General features: G+C 39.4%; 1 protein-coding gene across 1 annotated transcript in view; it reads right to left on the reverse strand.

The window, feature by feature from the left end:
- Positions 1–4304: 4304 nt before the first annotated feature.
- Positions 4305–22040, reverse strand: part of gbe1b (glucan (1,4-alpha-), branching enzyme 1b) — a 90029-nt gene continuing 72293 nt past the window's right edge. Inside the window, exons 15-16 of the mRNA XM_080054038.1 lie at positions 16459–16576; positions 4305–6365 (exon numbers count right to left, since the gene is read on the reverse strand). Coding sequence (XP_079910164.1) covers positions 6303–6365; positions 16459–16576 — 181 coding nt within the window. The 3' untranslated portion in view covers positions 4305–6302. The remainder of the gene's footprint in view (positions 6366–16458; positions 16577–22040) is intronic.

Consider the following 22040-nt stretch of genomic DNA (forward strand, 5'->3'; position numbering starts at 1 on the left):
TCCGCCCATATATAAAAGAAAGATCAGTTTCTACATGTTCACATTTCTACAAAGACAAATCCTCCTGTCACCACCAGATGGCGCTCTTTACAAGCCAATGCCCATGGTCCAGCTCCTCCTGTGGCTATGTATCTTGGAGGCAACCTATATGGGATGGTAAACAGTAATTTACCCCACACGCCTGGGTTAATTTGTACATTTGCCTCTATATCAGGACATTCCCTGTTGGTCCTACTTCCTTTCATTTTACCATTCAAACACAACAACGGAATGATTATGGATTTCTTGTGAAGTTTAAAATTCTCTGGAAGACAAAGCTGTTGCAATCCTTTATCCTGAGTTTCCTGCTGTGGTCGTGGAGTGGCAGCATGATCCTCTTATTTCAGCCTGATTCTTGTTATTCAGGCCCAAAATCTACACCAGGATTTGGGATTATCAAAGCAAAGGGGGTCCTTCTGATCGCTCGGACATACCAGTCATGACTGACTAAGCTCCATCCATGGAGAGATTCCTTCCAACCAGATCAGTAGTTTGTTGTATTCCCTGCTGAATCTATAACTGCAGAAGGTGTTGAGATCAGTGGGATATTTTGTGCCGCTTCATGATCTTTGACTCTAACTAGTACATGTATCAAAGCGTACCGAGACATAATTGGTGAGAGGAAGTGCTGTTATGTGCTGCCTTATCTGACATGTTTCTAGATTTATGGTCGACTGCCGCTCACCCTGTGGGCCAATTGTGGATCTCTTTGATAAATGGACGTCACTGCGCTAAGGTGATTTTGAAAGTAATAAAGTTCCTCTGAGACTCAGAGATGGAAGTTCTTCAGGAAAAATAATTGCACCGCACGCTCACCCTAACCAAATATTGCTGGATTTAACTATTTTAAGATAAAGCATCATCTCTCTATTTTTCAGGTGAATTATCTCTCACCACATGAACTTAGGTTAAAGGTGAAGTCAATGATTCTGGCGAATGCTTGTTGTCAAAATCACTTTTGTCCAAACCAGTGAATATTTCTTCACAATCCGCTAACTGTATGTAAGGTCTGTACGCTGAAAAAAGAAAAGCTAAAGTGTTAATGCACAGCGTAGATTCTGTAAACAAAGGGTATGTAAACAAAGGGAGCCACCGTAGCTAGCAACATGCCAGTTTACAGAGCCTAGGCTGTGTATTAACACTGGATTTGTTTTCAACCAACACACAGTTTGGAAAAGCTAGTGGATTGTTCGGAGATATTTTGACCACAAGCATTCTCCCAATCACTGACTCCACCTTTAACCACCTTCATAAATGATAACCAGTGGATTTCTGTAGCAATGCAGTTTACAGTGTTTTCCCAGTTCTGGTCGTCAGGAGCTTGAGTACTGATGGGTTTCATTCAAGCTGTTTAATGAGGACTGAATAGACACTATATACCAGGAGAATGCATTTAATTACCTACTGCAATAGAAAACAAGTGGCACTTTGGGTCCCAAAGATCTGCATTGGAACCCAGTCATTGCCAGTGATACATAAAGGCTGTAATGACAAAAAGACAATCAGCACACTCTGCTGGGCCGGACAACAGTCCCAGCTCGCACATTGATCTCCCCTTCTTCCTCACTGGTGCCAGAGTGAGTGCTGCATGGAGGAAGCCTGATTCAGACACCAATAAGCTTTACACTCATATCAATCACAATAAAGGTATACAATTCAAATCACTTTGACCCAGGAGGCTAAGGACCCCTCCCATATCAAACTTTCTGATGCTATCCTCCATCATTCCAGGCTGAGATCAGAAGCTTGATTTCCATTTGGCTTCATGCCTTTTATTGAGATGTATAATATTCACATGTTGTAGCAGACATTGGCCTCCGTCAAAAGGAAAAAGCTCCAAATGTAACCCCAGTTTGTGCCTGTTATGAAAAAAATGGATCTGGTCTGATCCTCAAGAAAAAAAGGGATTACTCAAAGACTCTTCTTACCATCTGGATGACAGAAACACATATGAACTGTATATATTACACACAGAACGTAATTTGCTGAACTGTTTTCGCCAAACAAACATTGAAGCCAGAAAGGAAATTTTTTCCTGCTCAATTTCTACAAGTTGAAATCAAATATTAAAGTTTTATTGTAAGTTATTTTTGCCTATATTGTTTTATTTTAATTTTAATGTGGCAGCCCATACTTGTTTTATTGTTCACTTCTTACAGCCTGTTTGTCTTCCTAACATGACACTAAAAGTGCAATGTTTATATTATCAAGGCTCCTATTCGCCTATATACTACAACTCCTATACATACAAACTTTGACCAAATTAAAACGGAGACAGAAGTTATGGAGGAGAGTGCCCTGAACAATGCTAATCGCTGGTCTGAAAGGATCAGGTTTCATACTGTCTGCCACAACCATTCAAAGCTGCAGAGTCCAGTGTTCGTGAAAACCACAGGTTCATTTTCTTCAAAAACCAAGATGGAGAATAATTGTGCTTGACAGTTACACATATTCAGGAGAGGTAAGAACAAGTGAACTTTTCATAGCATTATGTGCTAAAGGTACAAGTGGATAAGGAGAACAAAAAAACTAACCTCTGTAATAGTCCTTGACATAAATATTGTATTATTGCAGTGAATAGGTTAAAGCAGCGTGGGCTAAAGAAAGTTCAACTCTTGACATTTTTGCACATGTTTATTCAAAACTGATGGAGGTTTGACAGAATTTTCCTTGGTGTACATGCTGTTAAGTAGGTTTAGTTAATTGCTTTTCTCTGCTATTTGAACACTTATTTCATATTAAACTAAAGGGAAGTCAGCTGATATCCAACACACTGCAGACCCTTTTTATCATGGCATTCAACGCCATTTTCCATTCAAATCTTGTCGCTTTATACTAGACTTTGAAATGGCTGGATATGAATTTCTGTATTTGTTATCACATTAATTAATTGTTGATTTTCCTACAGTTTAAATGCCACGTGACCTAACAAATATTTCACAAATTAACACAATTCATTTTATTTCTTATTTCTAAAGAGCTTGTCTCAGCCTTAGCGAGCATTCATCTGGAAAGCACAAGTAACAGAATGGAATATAATCAGGCATTTTGTATCAGCTGCAGCATGCAGTGTGCACGGTGAAATCCCTTCCTGACTTGAGCAGTCTCGGGGTTTAGACTCTTTGTGCATTTACCTACCCCCAATTCTGACTTCGACAATATTGTATTCCCATGGATCTTCCATTCAGGCATTTCTAAGCCTGTGAACCCATAAACTATTTTAAAAAAGACAACAGAGAATACACTCTTCGAAATCTTCTAACATGCAACACAACATATATGTCATGTATGCATATTTCATGGCAGTCATATCTACAGGGGTTGAAATCAGCAAAATGCAGTGCAACCCCATGTGTAATAGCCATCGAACAGTTCTTGCTGTAACTGTTAAGTAGACGTTTAACTCAGGCTAGGTCTGAGGCCATGTTTTGAGGTGGTGTTGCATGATGATGTAAGCTGTTATTTGTCCACTGTGTAAACACATTTGCATGGTGATTGGACTGGGCTGCATTATATTGTACAAGCCATTCCCCTTGGTGGCAAATACATATTATAAAGTCACCGATTGCTATTTTTGGAGAAAAATAAAAGTTTTTTGGGAGGTAGGGAACTTATTTTTGGCCTTTTTTTGGATACCTGAGAGGTAAGAAACTGAAGTGTTGCATTAGACAATTGAAACCACTTCAAAACATAAACCAAACACCCATGCACAGACACCCAGGAGTTAACAGAAATATACAGGGTATAAACCGGGTCACAGTAAAAAACACTGACAAAACATTTTAAATAGATAAATATATATCTTCCTAACACCACACAAAGGCAGCCCCTAAAATGGTGCAGAATTAAATTAGCATTTTTGTGAAACAGCCTCTTTAAAATGCTTTTCATGGTGCAGCTGTTATTAAGAAGCTGCTGTATCGATGCCAGCGCACAAAGGCACATAATCTGGTGTAAGTAGCACAATGTGTGGATGCCTAGGAAATGGAAATTTAAAGTATTATGGTCTGATGAGTTGTCTTTCATCCCCCTTACATCATGTTGTGGGAATCACTGAGGCGATTGCTCTGCATAGTCCCGTAAGACTGAAAAACAGCTTCCAAAATTAGAAACTCTCTGACTATCAAGACCAAAAAGAACAGTTTTTGTATCAACTAGGCCTACTTGATGACTGAGTACCATCATAATATATGGAGTATAATGAAGTACCTCCATTTCCACAACTGTGCAAATGGGACAGAATCAGACTGTACATCCACTTCATCCACAATTTCCTTGTAGCTCGACAGGCACCGATTTATTATGATTAGGAATAATAAAAGAAATATGCTGCAATAGTTAGCGTATATCAGACATCAACTTTACTTTTGAGAACAAATGTGAACAATTCATTTTGGCAGTGGGTAAAATGACAATGACACTGGGTCAGGTGAGAGATGATTAAACACTCCACTTAAGTCTCACAAACCTTGTGACTTGAAATGTATGCCGAGTGATCCTCTCTGTGCTTTTGGAGAGGTGGAAAAGGACATTTTGGAACGCTATCGGTGTTATACAAAAAATAAATGGCATGTTCATGATACTTTTGGCTAAGTGCGCAAGGATGGTCCCTGAATTTAAATTTGTTTTTCTTCAGCTGCAGGGTAGGCAGATCAAAACCATGCCATGTGCAACAATACACCGCCTAAATGACTGAGTCTGTACTAATGCAGTAGGTGTGGATCACAGAATTACAGTATCCATGCCAGTAAATCAAGGCATAAGCTTTTATCTGGGATGCCCGAAATCAGCTCGTTTCACTTATGACAGTATTGCTTTGAAAACATGTGCTGGGAATGATGAAAATTATATAAAAAAGACACCCATTCAAATAGTAAAAAAGTGTCTTTTAGAGGGAGGATGGAAACCAAAAAGGCATAAAGGCTGGAAATGTATCAATTATCAACAGTCATTTGCGAAACATAACCTCAAAGGATGAGACCTCTTGTATGAGAGACCATTTTTAATGACATGTTGCCTGACTGTGTTAGTTCAGCGGTCACAAAAACAGTCACCTATCATCATTGATGTTTCTCGGTATACGTACACACATTGTAGTTAATCAATACGTAACAGCTACAGGGGGCACAGAATGAGGATTGCAGATTTTCTTTGAGATGTTCAATCGTCAAGTGTGTTGAGAGGAAAGTCACAAAAGTCAGCACTAATTGGAATAAGCACACGCCATTCTCGGCATAGATTCAGTTTTTGTGTTGTTCCTGGTCTGATCCCAAGGGAATGCTACAGTGCCTAAGGAAGATGGTGCACATCATTTAGTATCATAAAGTAGTCAGGTGTGTGAGTCATATTGTACGTGTGAAAATGGTCTTCTCCCACACAAAGTGCTGTTGATCATCAGTGTCAACCTATTTCAGTAGAATTTTGCAGAAGAGTTTGACAACAAACTACTTTAATGTTATTTACTGGAGCAGAAAACTATGCATCAATTTTGGCAAAGTTTGAAAATGAGTTTAGTGCAGCTAAAATGCTATTTGTAAACTATATGCAACACAATGAACAATCCAAATTAGGCAATTTTATCACTTTGCTGTTGCTGCAAATTACTGGCTTAATAATAGGGTCGTGAATAACCACATGAATGCTCCCAGTAGCCACATAAACCCAAACATTACAACACAACTGTTTTAGACACCCATTAAAAGAACAATAATTCAAAGCAGCTTATCACTTTGTGCAAATTACATTTTCTTTTTATATTTACAATGTCCCAAAATGGAAAACAGAGAAAGATGGTTATCCTGTGATTAAATACCTAGACATTTTGATTTTCAAGAGCTGGTAACAGTGTAGATTTGTGTGTGTGTTGTTGACATCATAACATTGTTTGTAATTAAATACAAAATAATTAAACGTAATAATTAATGCCGGTCATGTGTTTTCAGATGACACGCCAAATTCAACAGAGCCTATAAATGGCTGCTGGCTAGTGGTGGATGGACTCGGCAGGGTCTTAAGTTTTAGCATCTAGCTGCTGGTTAGGTTGGACGCTTCCCAAATGGAGCAATCTGTAGTAAATGGGGTTACACAGTATCTAAGGTTGCAGATGCTTTTCCCCCCTCTGCCATTTAGGAAAAAGACTCAAACGCAAAAAGTGGGTTCGGGAGGTGTGCAAGGTTGACACTTTAAGATGAAGGTGATTGTTAACACTCAGTTTGAAGTTGGAATCCATTCTCCATCCAGGTCTCCGTGGAGACAATCATCCCCTAATAGCAGTAATTTATCTCCTCGTTGGCCAGGACAATAGCTGTTCTGCAGGGGATGTAGACCTGAGAGAGAGAGAGCGAGAGAGAGAGAGACAGAGAGAGCAAGAGCGAGAGAGAGAGAAGTTTAATGATGTTAACAAAATCACGAATTTTCAGAGATGGCTGAATTTTCAAGTTTATCTTTTTTTCTTCTTTTTAAAGTCAGACACTTGTTGGCGGTGCCTTGATGATCAGGCGTGATTGCTTCTCACAATCAAGGTGGACATGACAACTAAACGAAGAGAAGGAGGAGTAGAGAAAATACAGCGACGAAGAGGACAGAGGTGGTTTTTAGAAGGATATTCAGATCTGTGCAGAAAAATACAAAAGTACACAAACACCGCAGCCTTGATTGAAGAGGGCAATCAAAGGGAGAGAGAGCTTTATTGTGAGTTTGTTGCCGCTACGTTAAGACCTCTGGAGTCAGCAGACCAGCGTAATGAGAGAAGTCACAAAGTGCTTTAAGTTGTGCCTGTAGACTGGTTCATTTTAAGCTTTAAGCTACAGAGAATACGCATCCTGGCAAAGTTGGTGCTGCAACCTTCTTGATCAGGGACTCAAATTCATACCATTAAAGGTGCACTATGCAACTTTGGGTGGGCCATAGAAGTGAACATTTTCTAAGGTATATTCTCTTAACTGGATAAACAAACTTTCCTCACAGGACAATTGGATCACTGGCATATTGTACGAAATTAGGAAAAGCTACCTTAAAAGTTATTGTTGTTGTTAACAGCAGCAGGGCCCACTGTTTTCTATTCAAACATATTCTAGTCTTACTTTTGGTTCCAGGTTCCTCAGAGTAATTTTGTTGTGATTTATGATGATAGAATAATTCAATAGTAAGAATCACATTTAGAGAAAATATGTTTTGTAAATTAACTGCAGGCTCTGCAAATGTCCCCCTCCCCTGGAACTGCAAAGTGCACCTTTAACATTGCATTGCAGTCAAAGCTTGTGCATTCAAGTGAACGATCCGCACTTGAGCAATATGGCAAATAATGTAACAAACAAACAAACAAACAAACAAATAAATAAGTAAAGGATCCTAATTGGTTCATTCTGAATGCTCCAATCAATGCAATACCTCTTGTGTTTCATCATCATATATATTGGATGGCTGCACATCAACTGTACATTTAGGATTCTGTGAAGATACAATCTGCCAGTGGGCATACACTGAGCTAAAATAATCTCCTGGGTTTTGGGTTGACTGAAGTAGAATAAAAATAAAACATGTCAGCAAAAAATAAGCACACCATGAAGCAAAAGCCAAAGGAACCAAAGCGTGGAAATGTCAGATTCCCCATATATACAGTACAAAGAAATCTTAGTGAGGGCGTTAGTTTGGAGCGGTGTAGCTAATAAAAACCTTTGATCAATCCTTTTGATATTCACAGTATATCGTTTGAAGGCAAGGAGCCACCGTGTACCATTAGTCACTTCAGATTTATGCCAAAGGGGGAAGCACCAAGCAGACATAAATGATGCTATATTTCCCCAACATAAAAAGTGAAAAAAGAAGAGCCGGAGCTGTAAACAATTCAATCACCCCCCCTGAACTCTTCAAGCCGCCCCTCGGCATCAGCAGGATCTGAGCTCGCGCTGTGGACGTGTTTCTTTGGCAACAGTTTGTCACCGAGGGAGTGGAGCAGCCCAGCGCCGAAAAAAATACACACTGACACAGACATTGGTGACTAATTAAACAGTCACAGTGGGAGAGTCTCCACTGCAGAGAGAGAACGGAAGGCAGAATGAATCACTGCACCTGTTTAGACAAAAGCTACACCGCAGCGCCTGACCTGGAATACGTCGACAGCTTTTATGTCAACCATTTAGCTAGCAATAGTGACACGTTCTAAATCAATCTGTGAATAAAGAGCAGTTTATAGTCCCAAGTGTTGGCACAGCAATTAGTTTAAGACATTCCAATTTACATATTTCTCTTCAGGTTGCATGAATGAGATATCCCAGATATTACTCATTAACACTTACAATTTAGGGATAAATATTATAATTAATAATATTTCCCATTGATGTAACAGTTCAGTCAGAAATGTTCTCCACCAGAACAAGGTCCACTTCTATTCAACAGAGCTCATTCAAAATGACATGTGGGAATGGAGTCAAAGAGTGACACTGTTCAGAGTTATTTCATCACACATTACAATGTACTCAATGGGGGCACCCTTAGCTCAGTAGGGCACATTGGGGGGCCATGGGCCTCGGCCAGCAGCAGACCCGGGTTCGATTCCAGCCTGCGGTCGTTCTCTGCATGTCACTCCCCTCTCTGCCCCATTTCAACTGTCTCTACACTGTCAATAAAGCATAAAAGTGCCAAAAAATATCTTAAAAAAAAAACAATGTACTTTATAGTAACAGGTAGTCCCGGTAACTTCTCATAGACATAAGAATTAAAGGGCTACACCAATGTTTCAGCCCATTTACCACAAATGATGTGGCTTTGACTTTTGGCAAACCATTTTGTAAACTATACTGCTATGTTTTAGAATTTGTTCCCTAATGTCAACTTATCTAGCCATAAGCACACCAGGATCAGGATCTCGTAATTGCGAGAAAAGATCTCGTAATAACGAAATCAGGATCGCCCTCTCATTCATCAATAACGTGGCTGGCTGCAAGACAGCAACGATGACGCTATCCGACGTCATCATCTTTGATCAACTACTTAAAGAAATAATGTGCGAACTGACAAAAATGAATAGTTTTCATGTTCACTGTAAAAGGGCCAGGGATGGCACAAATTGAAGAGCAAGTGAAGCAGTTCGCAGGTGCTGTAGTGGATGGTACATCTGGTAGAAGAAAGTTAGCCTGGGCTTTTTGTCCTTTTTGTAACCTCTTTGGTCTCAAGGTTGTTTCATGTATTGGCTCATATCACACTCACGTGAGAATTTAGATTTTTTTTAACTCACTTCAAGAGCAGAGTCCAACCCGGGCTAACACTCAATCTGATCCATGTTTCGAACAGACTGATTAAGAATTCATGAGCTGCTTCACAGGAATATATCTTCCACTGGATTTCTGTCTCTTGACCCAGGCTACTGGCCAAGAGCAAACCCTGACTGTGTGTGCACTCTTAACGTCCCCAGACCTCTCTCTGCTTGGCTCCATTACTTGATTTAATAAGGATAAACTCTCGCTAAGACCTTCTGTACACACAGGTTGTATTTTAAGCCGAAGAAAGGATATTATATATTGTTCTTTTCCCACAGTTTCTGGCCATCAGTATTGGTTATATTAACATTTAGCTTAGTTGCTGAAATCTTGTTCACAAATCAGCACTTAATTCACCGGGTATTATGTTAACAAAACTAATAAAGAAATACTGAACAATAAAAAAAATATGCAGATTACAAAATGACACCACACAAAAAAAAGTTTTTACTATTTTACACAAAATAGGTGCATATACAGGTCCTTCTCATAATTAGCATATTGTGATAAAGTTCAATATTTTCTGTAATGTACTGATAAACATTAGACTTTCATATATTTTAGATTCATTACACACAACTGAAGTAGTTCAAGCCTTTTATTGTTTTAATATTGATGATTTTGGCAAAAAAGTAAAGAAAAACCAAAAATCCCTATCTCAAAAAATTAGCATATTTCATCCGACCAATAAAAGAAAAGTGTTTTTAATACAAAAAAGTCAACCTTCAAATAATTATGTTCAGTTATGCACTCAATACTTGGTCGGGAATCCTTTCGCAGAAATGACTGCTTCAATGCGGCGTGGCATGGAGGCAATCAGCCTGTGGCACTGCTGAGGTGTTATGGAGGTCCAGGATGCTTCGATAGCGGCCTTAAGCTCATCCACAGTGTTGGGTCTGGTGTCTCTCAACTTCCTCTTCACAATATCCCACAGATTCTCTATGGGGTTCAGGTCAGGAGAGTTGGCAGGCCAATTGAGCACAGTAATACCATGGTCAGTAAACCATTTACCAGTGGTTTTGGCACTGTGAGCAGGTGCCAGGTCTTGTTGAAAAATGAAATTTTCATCTCCATAAAGCTTTTCAGCAGATGGAAGCATGAAGTGCTCCAAAATCTCCTGATAGCTAGCTGCATTGACCCTGCCTTTGATAAAACACAGTGGCACCCCAGACCATCACTGACTGTGGGTACTTGACACTGGACTTCAGGCATTTTGGCATTTCCTTCTCCCCAGTCTTCCTCCAGACTCTGGCACCTTGATTTCCGAATGACATGCAAAATTTGCTTTCATCCAAAAAAAGTACTTTGGACCACTGAGCAACAGTCCAGTGCTGCTTCTCTGTAGCCCAGGTCAGGCGCTTCTGCCGCTGTTTCTGGTTCAAAAGTGGCTTGACCTGGGGAATGCGGCACCTGTAGCCCATTTCCTGCACACGCCTGTGCACGGTGGCTCTGGATGTTTCTACTCCAGACTCAGTCCACTGCTTCCGCAGGTCCCTCAAGGTCTGGAATCGGCCCTTCTCCACAATCCTCCTCAGGGTCCGGTCACCTCTTCTGGTTGTGCAGCGTTTTCTGCCACACTTCCCACAGACTTCCCACTGAGGTGCCTTGATACAGCACTCTGGGAACAGCCTATTCGCTCAGAAATTTCTTTCTGTGTCTTACCCTCTTGCTTGAGGGTGTCAATGATGGCCTTCTGGACAGCAGTCAGGTCGTCAGTCTTACCCATGATTGCGGTTTTGAGTAATGAGCCAGGCTGGGAGTTTTTAAAAGCCTCAGGAATCTTTTGCAGGTGTTTAGAGTTAATTAGTTGATTCAGATGATTAGGTTAAGAGCTCGTTTAGAGTACCTTTTCATGATATGCTAATTTTCTGAGATAGGAATTTGGGGTTTTCATGAGCTGTATGCCAAAATCATCAGTATTAAAACAACAAAAGACCTGAAATATTTCAGTTGGTGTGCAATGAATCTAAAATATATGAAAGTTCAATTATTGTCATTACATTATGGAAAATAATCAACTTTATCACAATATGCTAATTATATGAGAAGGACCTGTACATGCTGCTTCAATTACTGAATCACTAGCTTTTTCCTGTGCCCTGTGCATTTGTACAAGTTTCATAAAGTATATAAACTATTGTATCTTGTATGTCAAGTGTGAGGCAGGTCTTCAATGTCCTGTCAGTTTTACTCTTCACATTTCAGGCCTTGGTCTTACTAAATGAATAAACTGGAATCGTTTAACGGCAGAAGTCCTAGTTCTTGATGTGAGAGTTTCTCATGAAACGCTCTGCTGGGTATATCACGTTGTCAGTTTGCTCAGATGAAGGCTTGCTGCAACATTTTTTTTTGCATAAAGAGAAGAGTGCATTTTTCATCTTTTTGATTCAGCGTCTTGGCTTCATAGCTGTTGAAACATTTACTCTCTTCATATCACCAGGGATAAAATAAAATGAGCTCAAATGCTGGTTCTTTTGTTACTGCTAAACAACCTTACTGTAATCGATGTTGTTACAACCGTATACACCTGTTACATCAAACCCAACACATTTATATTACCTGCCTACAAATCAAATTGGTTTTATATAGTAGTACTGTACTATATTAGAAATATTTTAATTGGGAAATGTTGTTATATATTCTGGAGTATTTTCTATTCTCAATTTCTTTTTAACACAGCACCCCTTCTATGGTCTCTTCTTGAGTCTCTCTGTACTGGTAAAAAACAAGCTAGGAGCTGCAGATTCCGGTGATAATTCTCTGTAGGTTTATCACTAACTCTTTCACACTCTCTTGATGTCTTGTCATTTGATAAATTATTTAACTGGTTAGATCCACTTTAAACGAAATAAAACCGGCCCATTCTCAATCACTTGGAATAAAAGCTGACAGGTGCTCTGCACTTTTACAGATAAATATTTAAGTTATTTAAACAAAGATGCAATTCAAAAGGCTAGTATGTTGAAAGTTCTTCATAATTATTTCTTCATAATAAAATGTAGGTTATTCTTCAAGGTTGACATGAAAAAAAACAATGCAACAAAGTATTGAAGAAAAGAGTCACATCCTAACCTGTGGCATAACTGCATATGATACTGAGTTGTTTATGTCTGATTTTGATATTTGTTACTTGTTGATATGATCTTAGGATGCCGTGCCCATCGGGGACCACTGTTCTATTTAATAGTCGCTGTAAAAAAACTAAATTAACTCTCCCATTCTGCCTAATTACAGACCCAAAACATATCATAACTTTTTTCAATATAACTAGTCACTTACATCAATTTCAACAACGCACAACACTACCAATATGGAGCAGTCCTCTTGTTTACCCACGGTGGAAAGTCTAACAGATTCGATAGTGGTCTTGTGTTTTTTTTGTTATATGTTTTGAGAAGGTGAGGGCATTTTCTCCTTATTGATTTTTTTTTATAATGGTGAAGAAGGAGCTCAAGAGATGTCACATGAAAGCAGACCAGTGCCACATTTGTAGTCAGACAGGGCATTAAGGTTACATGAGCCTACCACCAAGCCAGTGGGATCGCTCTCGGCTTCATCCAATTATGTGCATTTCTCAGACTGAGGCGTGATGCATTCTCGGAGGATAAGAGGGTTTATTATCACTCAGTAACGAGGAAGCCGGAGAACTGACAGACCAATTACAAAGACAGGAAGGGAGAAGTTTTGCGCTAGACTTTGAAAAGCAACAGTTGTTAAATAAGACATGGATGGTGGGCACCGTTCGCTCGCAGCCCCCGCAGATGCGTGCGTCTGATTATTCTTGTCATAACCAGGTAGGTGTGAAGAGGAGGAGAAACCGCATCATTATGCAAGAATACAGTCTCACTCTGCAATCGCTATGAGGGAGCCTAAAAAAGGACAGACAGCAGAAGGGTCCACACCCTGCCTCTGTCAGCCTCAGTCCACTCACTTTAATTCCATTGCCCATTTATCCATAATGGTGCCAACATTAGCAGATGACTCGTTAACTAAACTTCACATTTTGGCCAAGAGGGACGTGGGTGAAGCCAGTGGTGTTATAAATTAATAAGAGTTTGACAAGATTTAAGAGAATGTGGAATACTAGCTCCAAAACTGATGAATCTTAAGCGGCAAAGGAAGATGCTTTTAAGGCACGGTTAAATAACGCTGAATTGATGCTCTGAATGCCAGTGACCTCCGTCCGACTCTTAATATTGAGTCATATCATCTTTCCATTAACTGCAACACTTTCAGCATTGATCCGAGGTTCAAGTTGAGTTCAGGTAAACAAACACCACCTCATCAGGTGCTGTGTCAACCCCACCGGTACAAACTGAAACAGCTTAAGTGTACCGCCTTGGCATATGTATGACTTTACTAAACGAACGGAAAACACATAGAAAGAGATGAAGGATGACTGTGCCGACCACTTTGCAGACGTCACTGCGCTCACTCATTTAATTGGACTCATTAACATAAGATCTAACACATCCAGTCAGCCGAGCTACATTTGGAGTGTTTGGGTGTATTCTGTGCTGATTCTCACTAATTCATCTCTGACCTTATTCAGAAACATCATTCTGCCGTTCAGCATTTTAATCAAGAAAGGATGACATCAGGAAATACAATTAGGGAAACGATAAGCATGCAGTTCTGCTTAGAATGCATATCAGTTTTTCTATTCTGTGTTTTCAAGGACCAGCTTAAGTTCACGCTATTAGCCTAAAGCAGTCTTCAAGATGGAGGCCCAGCGGTTGGTTCTTCCAGATATTTTTCTCCCCTCCGTGACGCCGCGCCGAGCATAGAGCCGTGCACATGAAACAGGTAAGTTCTAACACCATGAATAATTCACAATTGTTTGCCGAGGGAATCTGAAAGAGCGGTTGATATCAGATTCACATAACGCTCAAATGACTCCAGGATAACCGCGGCATGAGCAGACAAGAATGCATATAGAAGTCACATTTGATATTCACAAACAAAAGCCTAATATTGTGGAGAGACCACAAGCAATGGATACCATCCCCCTGATATATGGATTCTAGCTCTTCTCTTTTAATGCAGCCGTGTTTGATAATTTCCTGGATTCTGCATTGAAAAGCTAATCATATTAATGAGGAAGATGCTAAATTATAGAGCAGTGGGAGGCCCCGACCAGGAAGATAGTGGCTTGTTGCCAAAACAACACCACTCATTCAAAAGGCTCTGAAGGATCCTTTCATTGCAAACTCTGTGACAATCTAGTTAAATTGATTTGGTAAAATCAAAAAACAAAAAAACATAAAAAAGGCAAAACAACAATTGTCTGACAGCTATTTAATCATATTTTGTAATTGGTATAAGCAGGTTGTGTGTACACCTCTTTCTCTGCATAGAGGACAACACTAAACCACTGTGAACTGTTGGCCGGGCTGCAAAGAAAGCATAATTGTGTTAACCAATTGGAGAATTCTCTATTCATAAGTAAGAGTTCAGTCAGCAACCAACAGTGGCAAACAAGCATGAAAATAAACCTCTCATAGTGTGAAAAAAACACAGATGTAACTAAAGGCAATTAAGGTGACTCTTTTCCCTTTAACCCATTGATGACGGCTGCTGCGCGATGCCACATTGGCTCTCCTGCCTGATGCTGCGTCGCGCAGCATTATAACTTTATCTAATTTTCATGGCATTCCCAGCATAGAATGCACTGTCATTGGTTCAAATACACATGGGTTTTGTTGATTTTTTGAAGACCACGTGACCACCCAAAAGTTGTGTGGTTTGCCGAAAATCATGTCAATCAAAAAAATAAAAAATAAAAAAATAAAACAAAATAATAAAAAAAATACGCCAGCTATGTCGGCGACAGAACAGTTAGTGGCGTTTGGTGTGCAGAATCAAGGTCTACTATAGACTACTGACGAAAATCACACAACACATTGCATCTATTATTTATTAACAATATTTAATAATTTTCTAATTCATCTAATTTTGACGATTTTTAGAAATATTTGTTGGTTGGTAAGCGCTAAGGGAGCATGTTTAAATAAAACCTGTGAACCTTAACTTTTAAATGTATTTTATTTCATGTTTCTATGTGCTACACAGGCTTAGATATTAAGGTTTTGGTAGACTTGACAATTCGTACTATTTTTTCAGAAAACCCTCAGGCATTAAGGACATGCATCCTAGATTGCCATAGTCATCAATGGGTTAAGCGCTATCACCATGTTTTAGCGACGTTAACATTGTCAACGCCCTCAAGGGATTCAGCATATTCTGAAGTCACCCTGGGAGGATTCGGCATCTGTAGACTACTGTACTGTATATACATTTTTAATCATCCAGGTATACACGTATACAATGTGTACAATAATAACATTAATGGCTGTATTATGTTTTTGTGTGTCAGAATCAAGATGCAGCATTAGTATCTGCTTTAGTGTGGTTGACTGTGGATAATTTAATAGAACCAAAGTCGTTGTCAATGGTTACACCATGTGCTTTTCCTGTTACAACATGTTCAAGTATACTCTGAGAAAGGTCAATAGGGGAATCATGACAGCAGCACACCAACATAGAATTAAATCATATTTTCTTCCATAAGTTACACCTTTGTGACAAGTCAACATGTTTGAAGTGGAAAAGGTAAGTAAGACCAAAACAAAAGCCTGAATGTACACACTAGAAAAATGCCATAGTATCAGTATGAGGTACTAAGGGTGATAGTACAGAAAAAGATTATGGACTTTTAGTAAATTTTGAAATAATGTTAGTGATTTAAATTAGAATATTTACAAAGATTAATACAATGTTTGTCCACATTTGTAATCCTTCATTTTCTATTTCGCAAGATATTGCTGCTATTGTCTCAACACCTCCCACAGATGCTTCAGATGTTTTCCTGCTGCGAGTAGCTCCTCCATTACATAAGTGAATAGCATAGTGGGACAATGGCGTCCATCAAGTCTTTCTAAAAATAATTTATAATGCATACTGGCATTTTTAAGTACACTTCATTGTCACTTTTTTTTGTGTGAATGTAGATTGTAGAGCATCCTCCAACCATGTTAACATTAGTATGCAGAGTGGGATGGTGACACAGCCCAGGTTATTAGAAAAGAGGTTTAGAGACTGGAGTTGATGACAGTGGCAGTGGACTCATAATTGGCGTAAGCGTGAATAAAAACCTATTTACCTGCATGGAGTTGGGGTGACCTTTGAAGGGCAGGGGCTCGGTGAAGAACTCTGTGTTGTGGTCCAGGCGTCCGTGACCTCCGTACAGACCTTCATCTGAATCCAGCTTGATTTTGTATCTGACAAGAATTGAGGTTAAGGCACAACAACAGAAAGGGCTAGATTACATGATCTAAGACATACGAAGCAAAATAAAAGTTTTTTTATTATCACCAGAGCTGTTGGTGTGCAGGCTTGTTTCAGCAGTGCTCAGCTGATTATATTTGTTGAAATTCTCACATCCAGCACTACCAAGTGACATCGCAGAACCCTAACAGAAAAAAACAGACGTTTCCTGAAATAAACTGCTGAAAGCTATGTTAATCAATCTAATTCCCAACATTAACAGTTATTTCAATAAAAAAGTGACCCAAATGAGTCTAATGTCAAAATCCACAACATTTTTTATCTGTGCTGCACCGAAAAAAAAATGAAGGAGAATGAACATTTGATCGTTATTTTGCACAGTCTCTCCTGTGCTTCTGAACAAGGAGATTGCTCAGACAGTGAAGAGCTGACTGATGGCATTTTCCAGTATATGGTTAGAAGAAAGGAGAGGGAATAAAAACCTAAATGTAAAACATGCTATTTACTACAGTAGGGGTAAATAGACAATTCTGACTAAAGTGCGATATAGACCTGAAATGTCTGTAGAAACACATGTTCAGGGAGACATGAGTACGGTCCCCATCTTGTTACTTGTCAAAATCAGCTAGGGTCCTTATTAATATCAGAGGAAACATTTAAGGCATTTTAAAAGCCAGATTAAAAAATACAAGAATGTTCAGTTTGACAAGCGTGTACATCAATATGTATTTATATCAGAACAATCTCTCCAGGCAAAGCTCAGCTTTTTCTCATGCTCAGTGGCATACACACCTGTATAACTTGAAGTCTGTGTATAATGTAAATATCCATAAACATCTGTGCGCTGCATTATTCACTCCTGTCTCTCAGGATCAAGGAGATGTAGAAGTGCTTCTGTAACAAACACCAGGAGAGAAGGAGCACATACATGCAAACAGTCCCCTAATTGGCTGGCTGAATAATCACCTTATCTCCCCATAGGCGATAGTTTGGAGTTTGAGTGCCGTGATCCTACAGCACACTGCCTCATTCTGCCCCAGAGCCGGGGAAAGAAATTCGGCTTTTGCTGCTTTGCTTGTCTGCTTTGATAGTGATGATTAAAAAGAAGTGCTGCTCTGTGCATTGTTTCTACGGTGGAGACAGACCCCCCCTCCTCCACACCTTCTCTGCTCTACTCGCCTTTATGCTGTCTTATTGATAGACAGAAGAAAAAAAAACAAATTTTGCTATAAGGATTTTAAAATAAGAAAAAGAATATGGAAATAATATTTTATCCTGGGTTATTATAATGCTTCCAGGCAACTAAGGATGAATGTAATTTCAATGGTTAATATGGTCAAAAAGCTCCTTTACATTGTTCTGTGGACTGCATGTGGTACTGTATGTGTGTGCATGGCTGTGGCACACAGTGTGCTGGAAATGAAGCATAGTTACAGTAATTTAGAGTTCCCAGGCAAACTTCCCTGCCAAGCAGCCAACACCAGCACAAATTGGTAGTTGGGATCCTTGAGCGATTACGTCTTTGTTAGTGGCTCCAGACGGCTGCTGCAACAAGCACTCGCAGTTCAGCTGTAAAGTATTGGAATCGATACAGGCCTTTGTGAATAAGGCGGAAGATTTAATAACACAATCAATTTTGCCCAATGAGCAGAAAGAAAGGAAGGCAATCCTAAGTTTGATGATCAGAGCCATTGATGACCTGAAAACAATCTGTCCATGAGCGTGATTGCAGCCCGAGCCACCACTTAGTTTCTCCATCAGCTAGTCTGTTTTTTTTTCTCTCTGGCTGTATAAAAGTAATAGCTACACAGGCGTTGGTGAACAAGAGCCGAGCGAGATGTGTGTGCACATCTAAAGAATGTGGCACAGCCTTGTAAGCATTCTAAACGCTGTATCTCGCCTCTTTTAGAGTTGACTTTTCCCCGTCTTCTCTTGCTCAGCCGGAGCACGTTACATCAGAGCCGATAGAAATGGTAGAAATAGATTCTGCCACAGAGAAATAAAAGAGCTGTCTCGCTGACCAACAGCTGAAAATGATATACACTATGATAAAATCATGCCCTTAAAGGCTATTCATTTCAAAATAAAGGCACGTCTGTCGCTTTGTTCAAAGAGTGCAAAGTACAGCCTTCATCAAAACGCTGTTATGGACTCACGGTTTGCGTTGTTTCGTTGCTACGTGTTAAGTTTGGAGAGATCTAGACATTCCTTTGTCATACTTTTCATAAAAAGTGATGAAGTGCTTATTTTTTTAATTCATCATTCATGTGAAATAAGATTAACAGCTTTATATTTGCACAGGAAAAAAACATTATTATTCCAGAGGGCTAAAATACAATATTTGGTTGAATTCGCCGACAAGTGATAAATAAAAAATAAATAAAAATGGAACTGTCAAATTTACTGCCAATGATTTTGAACCATAATCTAAAACGAAGTGAGAACGATTTCTGTTGTTAAAGGTTTTGAAACTAAGAAAACATTGATGTCTTGCTATCGGTTGTCGAGCTTTTTTAAGATCCAAAGTTTTCTTTCTGTATGTTGCACAGGTGGGTAACAGGTCACTTGTAAGAAGCAGGTTTGTATTGGGTACAGTTGTTGATAAGTATGGGGATTATGAGGTTTGGCTTATGCTCTAAAGTCAAGTATTAGTTCAGGGGTTTTGGCTTTGTCGAGCAGCAGAGTATTGTCTGTGTGCAAAAGATAAATGCTTTATTTACCGCTCCATGGCACTATGTTTTATATATATTGAAGGGAAACATTTAAATGGCTGTGGCCTACCCTGCAGGTATTCAGAGCTTCAATTGTTAGCTTGTTTACAACCCGTTAAAATCATTTGGCTCCTCGAGTTTTTGCTCATTCTAATTTGATGCCACTACATTTTGTTAAAGTATCTTTATCCACAGCATGTGTAACATTGACAACATTTTAAATCACAGATGTAGCCTGTGGAGTGATGAGAGATGTTTGTGGCTGATATCTTGTAGAGTTAAAACCTGCAGAGAAAGTAATGTAGCCTTGTTTGTAGCTCTTTCAGTCTAATATTTTTTTCAGAAAACCTGGTACACTCTAGATAATATCAGAGCAAATTACCGTCAACAATAAATGACTGTGTGTATTTTCCTCTGAATTCTAGTTAGTTAATGCAACTGCGACTGTAGTTGAATTATTCCAAACAACATGTAAGGCATGGCTCAGACCCAAAAGGAGAATGATGACCTGACACAATCTCAACTGAGTATTGGTACAGTGTAAATCAAAGAACTATCTGGCCTGACAGATACAGCTTTCAACTGGGATTTCAAATACTCTAACCAGCCAGATAAAGCCCAGTGCCCGAACAATGTGTCCACCGCGAGTCAGAGGGAAAATAATAATAAAAAAAAACCCACTGATGGTTTGAGTGCCTGTCCAAAAGCTGACGTTGACTGCATTTTAATGGCCAACATTTTTAGTAAGGGGCTTCCTTACACTCTCTCTCCTGTTTCTCAAGGAGAGAAAAATAAGAAAACACATTCAAAAGAGGACAATGAGAAGCTAAAGAAAGAGCTTTTCTAAAAATATCAAGTGGCCAAACAGTCATTAAGCATCCGACCAATGACTGGTAACAGAGGATTGAGTTGAGGATTGAGTTATTCATTGTAAATGTAAGAAGGTAGGCTTTTCAGTGTTATTATATTAGCTGTAACACCTCTGAACATGTGTACATTTTTATATTCTTTTCAGCACTACACTGGCAACACTTTTTTCATAAAAATTAGATGTGAAATTATACGGAAGCGTAATTGTATTTGTTCAGTATGATGTAAGAAGGTGATAATAATGTATTGTGTTATAACAAGTTAACACATGATAGTCTTGTTAAAATGTATTTTTTCCTGTTTCCATGCCAAACGGCAAGTGTCAATCCATCCCGCCAAAAAACTTAACCTTTTTAACAATTTAAGATGTATAAGACATATCTGGTTATAAAAGTGATAAGTATCACATTTTCCCCAGTGGCATTAATACGCTGCCATAATAATTAAGCAACACTGAAGAGTTTTAAACAGGGCTGCATTTAACTAAGAATAGGCTGACTATAAAAGTTGTTGAGCAAGCAGACGGGTAACCACCTGAAGGGCCACCTAGACCAACGTGCAGTCATTCAGCATGTTGCTGTGGAGGGATACCCTGTGTTATAACAACAGGACTTGCCATATTGGCAAAGGAAAAAAAAAACACCCTGTATATAACAGCCTACAACATACAATTAAAATAAATACACTCATATCTGTTAACCAATTTAAAAGTATTATTTTGAATCAACCCCTCCACACTTGTAACTGTTTTAATTAGGCTATTATTTATTTCATTCAATTGATCTGAATGTTTTAAATTGTTGTTGTCTGTGTGTGTGTGTGTGTGTGTGTGTGTGTGTGTGTGTAAACTTGTTATGTATTCTCATTGTATATTGTGTATCTGTACTCGACGTCATTGTAAAAGAGGGTCACCCCTCAATTGATCTTTCGAGGTTAAATAAAGGTTACAAACAAACAAACAATTTGGATCCATTCTTGCTGGTGAACAGCATTGTCAGCTGCGTTCAGCTATTATTTCCAGATACACTAACAGTGCGGGGCCCCACTGTGACATCCCTGACCCCCATACAGGTAGAAGAAAGTTTAAGTATATGACAGCTGAGCGTAATGAAAAAGCACTTTTGGACTCTTTGAGCTTGTCTTGTTTACCTCCTCTGCCTCTGAGTGGCACTTTCATCTGTCTTCTTCCCTAATTGGATCCTCTGCACACATTCCCATCGGAGGATCTGCATCTCCTCATCCACACGGCACATTTACCTTCCCCACACACACACACACACACACACACACACACACACACACACACACACACACACACACACACACACACACACACACACACACACACACACACACACACACACACACACACACACACACACACACACACACACACACACACACACACACACACACACACACACACACACACACACACACACACACACACACACACACACACACACACACACACACACACACACACACACACACACACACTTATGTGTTTACTGCTTCTCTGTATAATGACAGCCAGAGCTTTGCCCTCACATTTATTTGCATTTCCTCTCAACCCACCCAGTGTCTGAGGCCTCTCCTTAAACATCAAACGAAGCACCAGGAGGAAAAAAAGATGTGGTTCCATCTAAATGAAAATAAACCCTCAAAAACGGTGTTACAGACACTGCAGCGAGGCTATTAGTGGTGGGCCCTGGATTCACCCCCATTAAGGCAGAGCTGGAAACATGAGGCAGAACCAACAGTTATGCACATCAAACAGGCTCACAATTAACGCATGATATTAAGGGATTAGCGGGTTATGTCCTCGTGCTTCTATTAATCATCAAATAAACTTGATTATTGTTCCGTGTCACTA

The sequence above is a fragment of the Ammodytes marinus genome, assembly GCF_949987685.1.
Source record: "Ammodytes marinus genome assembly, chromosome: 3".
Lineage (NCBI taxonomy): Eukaryota > Metazoa > Chordata > Actinopteri > Uranoscopiformes > Ammodytidae > Ammodytes > Ammodytes marinus.